This window comes from Petaurus breviceps, unplaced genomic scaffold (genome assembly GCF_028583685.1).
Source record: "Petaurus breviceps papuanus isolate PSGF00001 unplaced genomic scaffold, PetGlider_PUasm1.0 166, whole genome shotgun sequence".
Lineage (NCBI taxonomy): Eukaryota > Metazoa > Chordata > Mammalia > Diprotodontia > Petauridae > Petaurus > Petaurus breviceps.
In genome coordinates this window covers 472,223-488,313 of record NW_027185737.1, presented here as the reverse complement: position 1 = coordinate 488,313, position 16,091 = coordinate 472,223, and the positions used below count along the sequence as shown (strand labels likewise).

Here is a 16,091-nt window from a genome sequence, read left to right as displayed (position 1 = left end):
TTTTTTTTTTTTTTTTTTTTGCCTTTTTTTTTTTCAGGGCAATTGGGGTTAAGTAACTTGCCCAAGGTTACATGGCTAGTTTTTTTTTGTGTGAGTGTTAAGTGTCTGAGGCTGAGCCGAACTCAGGTCCTCTTGACTCTGGGGCTGGCACTTTACTCACTGTGCCACCTAGTCTCCCCTTAAAGGCCTCATTTCTAAAACATACAGAAAGCTGAGTCAAATCTATAAGAATACAAGTCATTCCCCAATTGATAAATGGTCAAAGGATATGAAAAGGTAGTTTTCAGAGGAAGAAATTAAAGATATCTATAAGCATATGAAAAAATGCTCTAAATCACTATTGATTAGAGAAATGGAAATTAAAACTACTCTGAGGTACCATCTCTCACCAGTCAGATTGGCTAAGATGACAAAACAGGAAAATGATAATTGCTGGACAGGATGTGGAAAAATTGGAACACTAATACATTGTTAGTGGAGTTGTGAACTTATTCAACCATTCTGGAGAGCAATCTGGAACTATAACCTTTGGCCCACCAATAATACTTCTAGGATTTTATCTCAAAGAGATCATAGAAGTAGGAAGAGGCCCTGTATGTACAAAAATATTTGTAGCTGCTCTTTTTGTGGTGGCAAAGAATTGGAAATCAAGAGGATGCCCATCAGTTCAGGCATGGCTAAACAAGTTGTGGCTTATGAATGTAATGGAATGTAATAGAATACTATTGTGCTATGAGAAATGAGGAGCAGATGGACTTCATAATAAGAGACTTATAGAGACTGGAGAGACTTATACATACTGATGTTGAGTGAGAAGAGCAGAATCAGAAGAAATTTGGACACAATTACAGACACAATGTATGTGTGACAACCAACTTTGATAGAATTGATTCTTCTCAGCAATGCAAGGTTGTAAGACAGCTCCAAAAGACTCATGATAGAAAGAGATGTCCATATCCAGAGATAGAACTACAGAGTTTGAATGAAGATTGAAGAAAACTACCTGCTCTCTTTCTTTTTCTTGTTTTGTTTTGTTTCCTCTTTCCCACATTCCAGTGATTATTATATTTCTTTACAGCTTGACTAATGTTTAATGTGAAGGTATTTGCAGATCCTATATCTGATTGCATGCCACCATGGGAGGGAGGGGGAGTGAGAAGAGGGAGATGGGAGAACATTTCAAACTCAAGGTATTGTGGAACTGAATCTTGTAAAAAATCTTAAAAAGTAAACAAATAAATAAATTAAAAAACAAACAAACCTAGCTACAGTATCATTGACCTGAAAACATGTGTGTGCAGGTAGGTGAGAAGAAAGGAAGAGGAAATTAACTATGAATATGGAATGGAAGAGATAAAAATCACTTACTCTCTGTTCCAGGAGATTGGATAGTATTTAGTTCAGGCATAACTGATTTAATTGTGTGAGGAGGGGACTTAATTCTATAAGACATGTACTTATTGAATTTCCAGTGCTGTAAAAAATTTATGATGTGGTAGTGTATCCACAATATTTATGGGCTGCTAGATGGTGGAGTGGATTTAGCACTGGATTGGGAGTCAGGAAGATCTGAATTAAAATCCTACTTCAGACACCAGCTAGATCTTTGACTGGGCAAGTCACTTAATTTCTGTTTGCCTCAATTTCCTCAACTGTAAATTGGGAATAATAGCACCACCTACCTTATAAGGCTGTTGTGAGGATCAAATGAGATATTTGTAAAGTGCCTCACATTTAGTAGGGGCCATATAAATGCTTATTTCCTTCCATTTCCCTTCCCTAAAATATTTGACAGTCTAAGGTTTCTAGTATCTTGTATCCTGGCTGAAGAAAAAGCACCATTGTGGAAGGAATTTAGAGAGAAGATTATTTGAAAATAAATTGTATTTATCACAAAGAATTTACATGGTGACCAAGTAGGATTTACACCAGGAGTGCAGGGATGGTTTAACATAAGGAAAACTATTAACATAATTGATTATATCAATAGATAAAGGTATATTATAAAGATAGTCATATGATCATATCAATAGATGCAGAAAAAGCTTTTGACAAAATACAACACTCATTTCTTTTTTTTTTTTGGAGGAGGGAAGGCAGGGCAATTGGGGGTTAAGTGACTTGCCCAAAGTCACATGGCTATTAAGTGTGTCAAGTGTCTGAGGCAGGATTTGAACTGAGGTCCTTCTGACTCCAGGGCCAGTTCTTTATTCAATAACTGTAGACTGTATAAAATGACTGGGAGTATACTTGCCAAGACAAACCCAGGAACTACATGAACATAATTATAGAGCTTTTTATATAAATAAAGTCAAATTAGAATAACTAGAGAATATTAATTGTTCATGGGTAGGCAGAGCCAATATAATAAAAATGACAGTTCTACCTAAACTAATAACTAATACATTTATTCAATGCCTTCTCAGTTAAACTACCAAAAATTATTTTATTGATCTAGAAAAAATAATAAAATTCATTTGGAAGAACAAAAGGTCAAGAATGTCTAAGGAATTAATGGGAAAAAATTTAAAGGAAGGAGATTTAGCAATACCAGATTTTACAAGATAATAATTAACAAAACCATCTGGTATTGGCTAAGAAATAAAAAGGTACCTTAGTGTAACAGAGTAGACGTACAATTTATAGCAGCAAATGACTATAGTAACTTTGTGTTTAAGAAATATAAAGTTTTAACTTTTGGGATAAGAATACACTATTTGGTAAAAATTTTTGGGAAAACTGGAAAGAAGTCTGGCAAAAGTTGGGTATAGCTCAATGTCTTAAACTATTTACCAAGTTAAGGTCAAAATGGATACATGACTTAGCTATACAGGGAGATATAAAAAAACTAGAACATGGGAACACATTACTTATCAGACTTAAGAGGTGAACAATTTATGAATAAATGAGAGATAGCACTGTGAGATGTGAAATGGATGATTTTGATTATATTAAATCAAAAAGGATTTGTACAAATAAAACTGATGTAGCATAGATTAAAAAGAAAGCAGAAAACTGGGAGAAAATTTTATAAGATTGTTTCTCAGGTAAAAGTCTCATATCTCATATTTAAGAACTTTGTCAAATCTGTAAGAATATGGGTCATTCCCCAATAGGTAAAATGATCAAAGGAAATGAACAGGCAGTTTTACAATGAAAAATCAAAACAATTATGAAAATGTGAAAAAATGCTCTAAATCATTATTGATTAGAGAAATGCAAATTAAAACAACTTTGAGATATCTCCTACCTATCAGATTGCCTTAAATGATAAAAGGGAAAAATGATAAACAGGATTAACACAGGGCTAAGATGTCTGTAGAAGAAAAAGTACCTCCACAAAAAGTACCTTCACATCATGACTCATTTTCTGAGGGTGAGCACTTTAGAATTTGAGGACTAGTTAAACAAAACCTTTCTATATCTGTGTTAGAGTTGTAGAAGGTCTAATACGCAGATGTCATTGGTGAGGTTATGCTGATGGTAGGGGGTTTTTTCTTTTTAATTTTTTTTTGTTTAACTTTTTGGAGGGGAAAAAGCAGGGCAATTAGGATTAAGTGACTTCCCCAAGGTCACATGGCTAGTAAGTGTTGTGTCTGAGGTTAGATTTGAACTCAGGTCCTCCTGACTCCAGGGCTGGTGCTCTATTCACTGCTTCACCTAATTGCCCCTCTTTACACATTTTTTGCCCAGATTTTGAAAGTGATAACAGTGGTATCAGAAGATGGGTTTATGGGGCTTCCTGTCCACCTTTACCCAGACAAATAACAGAATTTACTTGTCATTGTCTCATTCCTACCTTAGAGTTGAGTATTTTCCTTTTTGTGGGATTTTGTAGAATTGAGTCACTTTGACACTTTTTAGCATCTAGTACATTTAAAACCAATTTTTTCCATTAGTTATTCACTAGCATTTTAGTGCTAAATGTTTCCTAGAACCTTTCCATTTGTACCTAGTAGGTAAAATTTTTTCTTTTTTTAAAAAACTTTAAATTTTTTAGTTTATATCATTCATTTCCACAAAATTTTGAGTTACAAATTTTCTCCCCACTTTTCTCCTACCCACAACCCCAAAACAGTGATCCCACTAAATATCACCTCACCCAATCTGCTCTCTCCCATATCTTCCCCCATCCCCGCTCCGACTTTCCAGTAGGGCACAGTTAATCTCTATGCTTCAGTGCCTGTTTACCTGTTACATGTAAAATAATACAAATTATATATATATTAAACATTTGATTTTAAACCTTTGAATTCCAAATTTTTTCCCTACCTCCCTCATCAACCACCCTTACTGGGAAGATAAGCAATTCAATATAGGTTGTACATTTGTAGCTATGCAAAACATTTCCATAGTGGATATGTTGTGAAAGACTGACTATATTTCCCTCCATCCTATCCCACCCCCACTTGTTCTTTTCTCTACTTTGATCCTGTCCTTTTTCAAAAGGGGGTACTTTCAACTTCCCTCCCCCCCAGCCTGCCCTCCCTTCCATCATCCCCCCTTTCATCCCCCTTCCCACCTACTCTCCTGCCTGTAGGGTGAAATACCCTATTTAGTGTATGTCATTTCCTCCCTAAGCCAAATTCTTTGAGAATAAGGTTGACTCGTTTCCTTTTGCCTTCCTGTTCTTCCCCTCCATTGTAACAATTTTCCCTTGCCTCTTTTATATAAGATAATTTACCCCATTTTGTCTCTCCCCATCTTCTCTCATTATATTCCTCTGTCACCTCTTAATTTCACCTTTTAAGTATCATCCCTTCCTATTCAATAGGTCCTGTGCCCTCTAACTATGTATACCTGTACACATATATACACACATTTACATATGTGTTCATATGCCCATATACCCTCCTACATAGACATATGTGTGTGTGTGTGTGTGTGTATGTGTAGGTATGTATATTTATATTCCCTTCAACTATTCTCATAGTGAGAAAAGTTTCATCAGTTACAATTATCGTTTTTCCATGTAGGGATGTAAATAGTTCAACTTTGATAAGTTTGTTATGATTTCTTTTGCCTGTTTACCTTCTCATGCTTTTTTTGCTTCTTGTATCTGAATGTCAAATTTTCTATTCAGCTCTGGTTTTTTCATCAAGAATGCTTGAAAGTCCTCTATTCCACTGAATGACTATATTTTCCCCTGAAACATGATACTCAGTTTTGCTGTGTAGGTGATTCTTGGTTTTAATCCCAGCTTCTTTGACCTCCAGAATATCATATTCCAAGCCCTTTGATCCCTCAGTGTAGAAGCTGCCAGGTCCTGTGTTATCCTGATTGTGTTTCCACAGTATTCAGATTGTTTCTTCTTGGCTGCTTCTAATATTTTCTCCTTGATCTGGGAATTTCAGAACCTGGCTATAATATTCCTAGGAGTTTTCTTTTGGGGATCTTTTTCAGAAGGTGATTGGTGGATTCTTTCAACCTCTATTTTGCCCTCTGATTCTAAAACATCATGGCAATTTTCCTTGTGAAGTTCTTGAAGGATGATTTCTAGGTTCTTCTTTTGATCATGGCTTTCAGGTAGTCCAATTTTTTTTTTTTTTTTGCTTTTTGAATGGCAATTGGGGTTAAGTAACTTGCCCAAGGTTACACGGCTAGTTTTTTTGTGTGTTGGTGTTAAGTGTCTGAGGCCAGAACTGAACTCAGGTTCTCCTGACTCGGGCTGGTGCTTTACTCACTGCTCCACCTAGCTGCCCCTAGTCCAATAATTTTTAAATTATCTCTCCTGGATCTATTTTCCAGGTCAGTGGTTTTTTCAGTGAGATATTTCACATTGCCTTCTATTTTTTTTTAAATTTGTTTGGATCTGTTTAATAGTATCTTGATTTCTCATAAAGTCACTAGCTTCCATTTGCTCCAACCTAATGCTGAAGGAATTATTCTCTTCAGTGAGCTTTTGAGATTCTTTTTCTAACTGGCAAATTCGACTTTTTAAGGCATTCTTATCCTCATTGGCTTTTTGAGCCTCTTTTGCCATTTGAGTTAGTCTACTTTTTAAGGTGTTACTTTCTTCAGTCAGATTGTTGACTCTCATTTCATAATTTTCTTGCATCATTCTCATTTCTCTTCCCATTTTTTCCTCCCCTTCTTTTATTTGGTTTTCAAAATCCTTCTTAAGCTCCTCTATGGCCTGTAGGCAGCTTTTTCTTTTCTTGGGAGCTTCTCATGAAGGAGGTCTTGACTTCCCTAACTTCCTCCTGATCCATGCCCCTATCCTTTTTGTACCCCAAAAAGGAATCCAAAGATGGACCACTGTGCTTGCCTTGCTTCCCTTGTTTGTTCATGTTGCCATTCAATTACTTGACTTTTGAGCTTTTTACCACAGTAGAACTCTGCTACCAGAGGGGGGAGCTTTGTCCCAGATTTCTGGAGTTTTCTCAGCTGCTGGAGCTGTTAGTTGGCTGTCCTCTCAGAAGCCTCCACACATTCTGACACACTGGTCGTGCACCCCAGGACCTCCACCCCAGAGAGTCATCCAGATCCAAGCAGGTTAAAGCAAAAGCAATTACCCCTCAGACTGGTTGCTTGGTCCCCTACAATCTTCAGGCCAGTTGCTCTGAAGCATCTGCATGGCAGTGGCTGCATGTCCACCACACCTCAGCTGATTCTTGCCCCAGGGGCAAAGGCCAGATCTCACTCCTGAATTCCCAGGTCCCAAAGTCCACACTGCACTGACCTCTCACTTTGTCCTTAGCATCTATGGGTTGATAATTCTGGAAACTGCCACAGCTGCTGGTGATCTGAATTCCCTCCAGCCAGTGGCTGGTTGTGGCCACCCTGAGGCTAAATCCTCCGGACTTATGTGGGGCTGGGTTGGGCTCCCAACATGCTATGCTGGATGCTTCCTGCCAGCCTGCTGGGCTGTCTTCAGTGAGAGGTTAGCTTCTCTGTGTCATTTTGTGGGTTCTGTAGCTCCAAAGTATGTTTAGAGTCATTTTTTACATGAATTGGAGGAGGTGACAGCTGGAGCTCTGTGGAAGTCCTGTTTCTACTCTGCCATCTTGACTCTGCCTCCCCAGTAGGTAAATTTTTAAAAAATTAAAATAGATGAAATGTACTTTGTTTTTATATCATCCTAATTTCTGAATAGATACTCACTTTTCTCTTTCCAGTAAACCATCTCTTGTAACAAATAATTTTAAAAAGAGAAAAAAAGCAATTCAATAAAATCAAGCAATATATCAACGTTGTCCCACAGCATGCGACCATCCACAGCCAGCTCTTAAAAGAAGGAAGATTTCCTTTACACCTTTTCTCTGAGGCCTAGTTTGGTCATTATTATAAATCAGTTTCAAATGGAAGGGGTATGGAAAAAGTTGGGACACTAATTCATTGTTAATGGAACTGTGAACTTGATCCAACCATTTTGGAGAATCTCTAATTCTTTGCCACTACAAAGAGAGCTGCTATAAATATTTTAGAACATATAGTTTCTTTTCCTTTTTCCTTAATCATCTCTTGAAGCAGAGGTAGTAATGGGATTGCTGGGTCAAAGAGTATAGGCAATTTAATAACTCTGGGCATAATTCCAGATTGCTTTCCAAAATGTTTGGATCAAGTTTAGTTACACCAATGGTAAATTCATGTTCCAATTTTTCCATATCTCTCCCAACATTTGTTGCTTTTGCCTTCAAACATTTTAGCAAATCTAATAGGTGTAAAATGATATATCAAGATTGTTTTAATTTGCATTTCTTTAATCAATAATGATTTGGTTAGAGCATTTTTTATATGACTATAGATTGTTTTGATTTCTTCATTGAAAAACTGCCTATTCATATTCTTTGACCATTTATTTACTAGGGAATGATTCATATTCTTAAATATTTGACAAAGTTCTTTATATATTTTTGATATGAGACTTTTATCTAAGAATTGTGTATAAATCCCCCCCCCAATTTTCTGCTTTCCTTCTGATATTGACTACTTTTGTTTTATTTACACAAAACCCTTTTTAACTTGATGTAATTGAAATTATCCATTTTGCACCTACAATGCTCTCTATTTCTTATTCATTCATAAATTGTTTGCCCATCCATAAGTCTGATAGGTAATATGTAGGTTGTTCTTCAGATTTTCCTTAATATCTCCCTATATCTAGGTTATGTATCCATTTTGATCTTATCTTGGTAAATGGTACAATATAAGTCTGACCAATTGCTGCCAGATTGCTTTCTAGATTTCCCAACAATTTTTTTAAAAACCAAATAGTGAATTCTTATCCCCCAAACACTTGTCAAACAAAAGGTTATTAGTCCTTTACTGCTATAAATGTTCTGTCTACTCTGTTCTACTTATATACCTTTCTATTTTCTTAGCCAGTACCAGATAGTTTTGATAATTACTGCCTTATAACATAATTTAAGATCTGATACTGCTAAACCTCCTTCCTTTATATTTTTCCCTCCTTTAGTTCCTTTGATATTCATTTTTTTTTTTTTGCCTTTTGTAGGGCAATTGGGGTTAAGTAACTTGCCCAAGGTTACACAGCTAGTTTTTTTGTGTGGGTGTTAAGTGTCTGAGGCTGGAACCAAATTCAGGTCCTCCTGACTCCTGAGCTGGTACTTTAACTCACTGCGCCACCTAGCTGCCCCTTCCTTTGATATTTTTAACCTTTTCTTCCAAATGAATTTTATTATTGTTTTTTTCTAACTCAGTAAAATAATTTTTTGGTAATTTAATTGGGATGGCATGGAATATATAAATTAGTTTAGGTAACATTGTCATTTTTATTATATTGGTCCTACCTACCTATGGAGAATCAATAAACCTGTTGCACATATTACAAAGTATAAATTAGTTAAATTAAAGGTAATTAGGGAGGGAGGTAAATAACAGGTGTGTGTGTGGGTGTCAGGAATACACATTCATGTAGAAAATGATACCTGAACTGAGTCTTGAAGGAAGAGAGGGATTCTGTGTGATGAAAATGAGGCAGTACCATAAACTAGATATATTCAGTAGCAGAGAGGAGGCAAACCTTATGTCCATTTGTTAATATATACACACATGAAATGGTTTACTTATAAAACCTTAGAGAATTAATGAAAAAGCCAATTGAAGCAATCAATTCAGAAAAAAATAGCGAGATAGAAATACATCTATGAGCACAGTATTTGTCACATTGTAAGAGTTTAATGTCTTTCTACTCCAATACTGTAGAAATCATTGGCATTTCCATGTATTATCAACAAAATCTGGGAGGAAAAGATAGGAAAGTTTAAAACAGTTGTTAATCTTTATAATAACTACAAAATGAAAAAAAAATCTGGGAAATAAATAATCTAAGAGATAGCTGACAGATGAATAACAGTAATATTCATCTTAGTATTCTACCTTTCATACTACCAAAGAGATTCTTTATGGAATTAGACAAAGTAATAATTACCTTTATACAGACCAACAAAAAGTCAAGGATATCAAGGGAAATAATTTTTTAAAAATTGTAATGAATTTCCTGATTCCATTACCACATCTCAAATGATATTACAAATAATAATTATTAAAATTATCAGAAACTGGTTAAAAGATAGAAAATTAAATCAGTAGAACATCTCAGATAAGTAAGGAGATCAAGGTCAGGCACCACATGTGCCAAAATATTTCATAGCAGTACTGTTTATGTTTTTTTTTTTTTGGAGGGCAATTGGGGTTAAATGACTTGCCCAAAGTCACACGACTAGTTTCTTGTGTCAAGTGTCTGAGGCCAGATTTGAACTCAGGTCCTCCTGACTCCAGGGCCAGTGCTCCATTCACTATGCCACCTAGCCGCCCCTGCAGTACTATTTACCATTGCAAAAAAAAAATGCAAAAAAAATTTTTGCCCAAAGATTAGGAAAAGGGTGAGCAAATTGTTGCATATGAATGTAATGGGATACAATTATAGCTCTAAAGAATTCAGAGAAGCATGGTAAAAACCTCTAGGAATTAATATAGATTCAAGAAAACACAACCATTAGAATGACATAGATGACAATTATGTGAAGACCATAATCAAGGCAAAACTATGGTCAAACAATGAATGGTATTGATTTTAAATTGTTAGTTAATATATATTATAAAAAGAAAGGGATGGATAGCCAGATGTAATCATTCTCTTTGATGGTTTTGATCTAACTTTTTTTAAAGAACAGGAACTACTATGGGTGATTATATATTAGAAAATAGATGATAGATTAAAGAAATTGATTATAAAAGCTGTTGGAGTTAAATTGTAAACTAAAGTGTAATTTACCTGAATAAAATTGCTCTCTAACATAGGAGATGTGAAAGGAGCATATTCCCCTCCATCCAACATAATCTGAAGATTTCCCTTATTAGAGTTTCTTTCTGTGGAAACTGAACCACTTTCGTTGCTCCATAAGGAAGAACTGGTTTTCTTCATGATTCCTATAAAATACAAACACAAAACACTATCAAGACAGCAGAGAAATATTTGCTCATTTAAAATTAAGTATCTACTTATATTTGAAATGGAAATGGAAATAATTGATAGTAAAGCAAGCATTAACATAACCATTAGATGATCCCTGACAAATAGCAGAGCTGTGAGTTGTGAGAGTTCTTATACATCCTCTCTCTGCAAGTCCTTTCTCTGGCTGATAGCAGTTCCTGTCCCCCACCTAGCTTTTTCCTTTTCTCCACCAGAGACAGAGGACTCAGAGTTTGTTCAATTCAGGTTGGTTTGCTTCACTTTAGTTTAATAAACATTTAGTAAATTCAAGGCAGTGAGTGGGGTACTACAAAAATAACACTATCCCTATCCCTTTAAGGATTTCACAATTTAATGAGAAAACAGAAGGAACATGAAACACATACATAACCAAGCAAATATGATGCAAAATGCAAAGGAGGGAGAAATTTGAGCCAACAAAGGTCATCTTCAATAGGAATATAACAAGAAGATACAAGGTAGCATTATTATTTTTATTATATCATTGGCTTGGCTACCCATGAGTGATTAATATTTCTCCAGTTATTCAAATCTGCCTTTCTTTGTGTGATAAGCATGCATATAGTTCCTGTATCTTAGCAGGTAGATCCCTAAGTATTTTATACTGTCTGTAGTTATTTTAAATGGAATTTATCTTTTTATCTCTTCCTGCTGAATTTTGTTGGCAATTTACAGAAATGCAGATGATTTGTGTGGGTTTATTTCATATCCCAGCAGCTAGGTGGGGCAGTAGATAGAATTCTTGGCTTGAAGTCTGGAAGACTCATTTTCCCGAGCTCAAATCCAGATTCAGACATTTATTAGTTGTGTGACTCTGGGCAAGTCACCTAACCCTGTTTGCCTCAGTTCCTCATCTGTAAAAAATGAGCTGGAGAAGAAAATGGAAAACCATTCTACTATCTTTCTCAAGAAAATGCCAAATGGAGTCATGAAGAGTCAGATACTATTGAAAAATGACTTAACAAAATTTTATATCCTGCAACTTTTGCTAAAGTTCTTGTAATTATATCAATTAATTTTATTTAATTCTTTAGTGTTCTCTAAATCATCATATCACCTCCAAAAAGATATTTGCATTTCCTCTTTGTCTATGTTTATTCCTTCAATGTCTTTTTCCTTGTATTATTGCTATAGGATATATATATTTCTAGTATTGATTAGTATCCTTGCTTCACCCAGATCATATGGGAAAAGTCTCTAACATGTCCTGTACAGATAATACTGGCTCTTGGTTTTACATTTTAATTTTAGTGTACATTTTACATTTTAAAGAAGACTCCACTTATTTTTCTAGTGTTTTGTTTAGTTTTAACAGTCATAGGTCTTGTATTTTATCAAAAGCTTTTTTTTTGCATCTGTTAAAATAATCATATCTTTTTTTGTTTGTTTTCTATTGATATGGTCAGTTATGCTTATAGTTTTCCTAATTGAACCAGTTGAACCAGCCTTGTATTTCTGGTACAAAGCTAGCCTGGTCATAGTGTATGATGTGGTGATGTATTACTGTAGGCTCCTTGCTAATATTTTATTTTAAAATTTTTGTATCAATATTTATTAGGGAACTTGGTCTATAGTTTTCTTCCTCTGTTTTGAATATCCTTGGTTTAGATATCAAAACCATATTTATGTAAAAGAAGGAATTTGGTAGGATCCCTTTTTTACTTATTTTTTCTGACAATTTATATAGTATTATAATTAATTAATTCTAATTATTAGATTAGTTAAATGTTAATTATTAAATCAGTTAAGCATTCCATAGTGTCCCTTTGCAAATGTCCCTTGTAAATCCATTGGGTCCTGGGTTTTTTTTCCTTTGAGAGTTCATGTGTGACTGTTAATCTGGACAATTTATGTTTCTGTAAATATCATTTTCATTTAGATTGTCAGTTTTATTGGCATATAATTAGCTCCTAATTGCTTTTATTTCTGTTTTTGTTGGCTGTGCATTCACCTTTTTTTTAAATAGTGGTAATTTAGTTTTCTTCTTTTTCTCAATTAAGTTAGCTAATAGTATTTCTGTTTTATTGTATTTTTTTTAAGCACTCCTAGTTTTATTTGTCATTTTTTTAAACTTCCAAGTTTGTCAATCTCTCCTTTGATTTTTCAGTATTTCTATTTTGGCATTTAATTGGTGGTTTAAAATGTGGGTTTTGGGGTGGCCAGGTGGCTCAGCAAGTAAGAGCACCAGCCCCAGTGTTGGGATGATCTGGGGATCGAATCCAGGCTCTGATACTTAGCACCACACCCAGAAATAACTGGCTGTGTAACCTTGAGCAAGTTACTTAACCCCAATTGCTTTAAAAAAATAAAATAAAATAAAATGTGGGTTTTTTCAAGTTTTTTTTTTTTAGTTGTATGCCCAATTCATTGATCTTTTCTTTCATTCTGAACCATCAGCCTGGCTTCAATCAGGCCTACTCCAGAATGACAATATAATCAAGAATAATAGTTTCATTGATACCTACCTACTGTTGTAAGTTATTTGGGGTTGCCCCTCCTCTAGCCTCAAGCCTACCACAGGGTTGCAAGATTTGTCACATTCTTACTATGTTTTGGGTTTCATTACTTCATGATAAAATCTTGAGCAGAAAAAATACAAAGATAAAAAAGGAGTGAGATGAAGAAGATAGTGACAAGTATTGAACAATAATATTAAACAGTATTTTATTGACATACTGTTTAGTTGAATTAGCAGCCCTTCTAGCTAAACACAGTTAGCAATTCTAGTTTTTAACAAAATGGTGTAGCAATTAAGTTTAATAGACATTAATTATCTGCTTTGTGAGCCCTGCGTACACTAGGCAGTTTAGCTCTTTGGATCATGAAAACAGAGAACATGGAGATGAAGGGACTTGTCTGAGATTATACAGTGGTAGACCTGGGATTTGAATCCAGCATTCTTTCTATACTTCAGTTTATTTATGACCATATCAATGTGGGTATTTCCATTGGTATAGATTGCAAACTATCCAAGCTTCTTTGTATATTTTTCCATAGATGCTATTTTAGAGGAAATACTCAGTATGCTTGATACACTGGGGATAAAGAATGACACAGTTCTTGCCTTCCAGGAGCCTAGAGGGGGATATAAGTTACAATATGTCCAGGGAAGGGAAGAAGAAATCCAGACCAAGTGAGGAACATTTGAGGATCAGAACACCTTCATTGGGAGGGATCCGGTTAAGGTTTCACAAAAGAGGTGGCCCTTAAACTGAACTTTCTGTAGAATGCATGTGTCTTGACCTAGTGGTTGGTTGGTGGAGCCAATTCTGACTTTGAGTCTGATAGTCATTCTAGTATACAGGAATCCCACATAAAACTGCCAGCAGCATTGACTAAATTCCATAGAGCATCCAAGGTGTTGCTCCCTCTTGATCACTGCTGACTTCTTCCTTCATAAGACCCAACTGTGTTGGGAACATGTTGAACTGATCTAAGTTTCATATTCATTTCAGTAACATTTCAACTATTCAAAAGTAGTACTCATTACAATTAAACAGCAGTATTATTGCTCCAGAGGTAGCATCCCAAAAGCTAACTGAAGCTTGTTGTTCAGTCATTTCTGAATCTTTGTTACCCCATTTAGGGCTTATCATTTTTATTCCAGTTCACTTTACAGATGAGGAAACTGAGGAAAACAGGGTTAAGTGATGTGCCCAAGGTTCCACAGCTAGTGTCTAAGGCCAGATTTCAACTCAGCTCTTCCTGATTCTGGGTCTGGTGCTCCATCTACTGCATAACCTAGCTTCCCCTGCTTTTATACTACTATATGACTTTTGTTTTATTTTTATCATTTATTATAAATATATTTATATATTATATTAACATACATAATTATATTATATCTTATAAAATATATAATATATACAATAATATATAAACATATTATATATTTATTTATTTTATTACTACCATATTACTTTTGCTCTTCAATAAAACTTTTTTGTACCTTTTTTCCCTGAGGGCAAACTGGGCAAATAGTAGAAAAGACATAAATATAGGAAACATACAGAGGATAACACTTTTTTTTGTTTGAGTGAAATTTGGTTGTATATTGCTAGATATTCCATTCTCAACCCAAAGGAGTTAGAGATAAAACAGAGTTAATAATAAGTAACCCTCTATCAAGTATCAAACAATAAAGAGAAGTAAGTGCTCAAGAATGAATAGGACAAAGAGGAATGTTATTATACACATGCATACCCCTTTATTCTGTGTGTGGCTTGTTTTGCTTCATATTTGGGGACTTTTTCTAGTAATAATAATGAAGACAGGGACTAGGCCTCTGATTGGGACACTCAAGGGAGGAAATTTCCTCTATCAATATAAGTCAGTACCTTCTCTGCAATCTATAGTCCTGGAAAGTCAGAATTTTAAGTGACTTGCCCGGGTCACACAACCAATATGTGTCAGAGTTGAGACTCTTGAACCCAGATATTTTGACTCAAAGACTGACTCTATCCATTACATGATGTTTCAGCTCTCAGTAATAATAACTGACATTTATGTGGTGCCCATTTATATACATCATCCCATTTAATCCTAAGGACAGCCCTGTAAGGCATTATCATTGGAGTTTAAGAGAGGTTAAATGATTTGCCCATGGTCATGCGCACAAACACTGTGTTGGAGGTGGTATCAGCACTTTATCTGCATTTTTATCACAGTTTATATTTTCCCATAAATTAGACCTTGCTCCCTGTATTTATCGTGTGCTGAAATAACATTATTCCATTGCATTTGCAGAAACAAAGGAATTTCATGGTATTTATTTAATATAAAATACAATTTCTTTTCACATTGTTTTAATATAGGTAGTATTTTCTGCCTTCCATTTAGGTGCTTATTTCCTTCTCTCCTTATTCTTTTTTTTTTGTCCCAAGAAAGTAGAGATTAATTCAGAACTGAATTCAGATTCTGCCTAACTATGTAGGCCTGGGCAAATCACTTAACCTTTCAGCCTCAGTTTCCCCATCTGTTAAATGAGATTAACAATAATACCTACCTTATAGCATTGTTGTGAGGCTCAAATGAAATGATTTAAAACTTCTATATAGATGCTAGTTATCTATATCTATTTTGGCAGAGACAGCCTTTTATTTTTGAAGTTAAAAATATATGAATCCATTTCTTTTAAAAGACAATACATGGGGGTGGAGCCAAGATGACTGAGTGAAAGCAGGGACTCACATGAGCTCTCCCATAAATTACTTCAGGTATTTCTAAAAAGTCAATATGAACACGTTTTAGTGTGACAGGATCCACTAGGAGACACAGTGTGACAAATTTCCAGCCCAGGAAAGCATGGAAAATCTATGGGTAGGATTTGTTGCACCAAGCAGGGGGAGCGCAGAGTGTGAGGGCTACTTCAGCACAGACCCAACCATAGAGGAGTGGGAATGAGTTCTGATGAGCTGAATCACCCCTGGCAGTGGTGCTTCCCTAACCTCTTACTGCAGGACAAGGGGCTGTTGGAGCTGAGTGAGAGACAAATGCAGGGCCTGCAGCAGCAGCTACTCCTGGGGCTATCAACCCACAGATTAGATGTTTGAAAATCACCTACTTGAACTTCCAGGAGCCAAGATGGTGAAGCCATAGGTGTTCTCATCTCCACCTTGTTGACCTTGAAAAA

The 16,091-nt window shown here is 35.4% G+C and overlaps 1 protein-coding gene across 1 annotated transcript in view; it reads right to left on the bottom strand.

The window, feature by feature from the left end:
• Positions 1–10,431, bottom strand: part of GARIN2 (golgi associated RAB2 interactor family member 2) — a 61,587-nt gene extending 51,156 nt beyond the window's left edge. Inside the window, exon 1 of the mRNA XM_069082446.1 lies at positions 10,241–10,431. Within this exon, the coding sequence (XP_068938547.1) occupies positions 10,241–10,390 (150 nt within the window). The 5' untranslated portion in view covers positions 10,391–10,431. The remainder of the gene's footprint in view (positions 1–10,240) is intronic.
• Between the last annotated feature and the right edge of the window lie 5,660 nt (positions 10,432–16,091).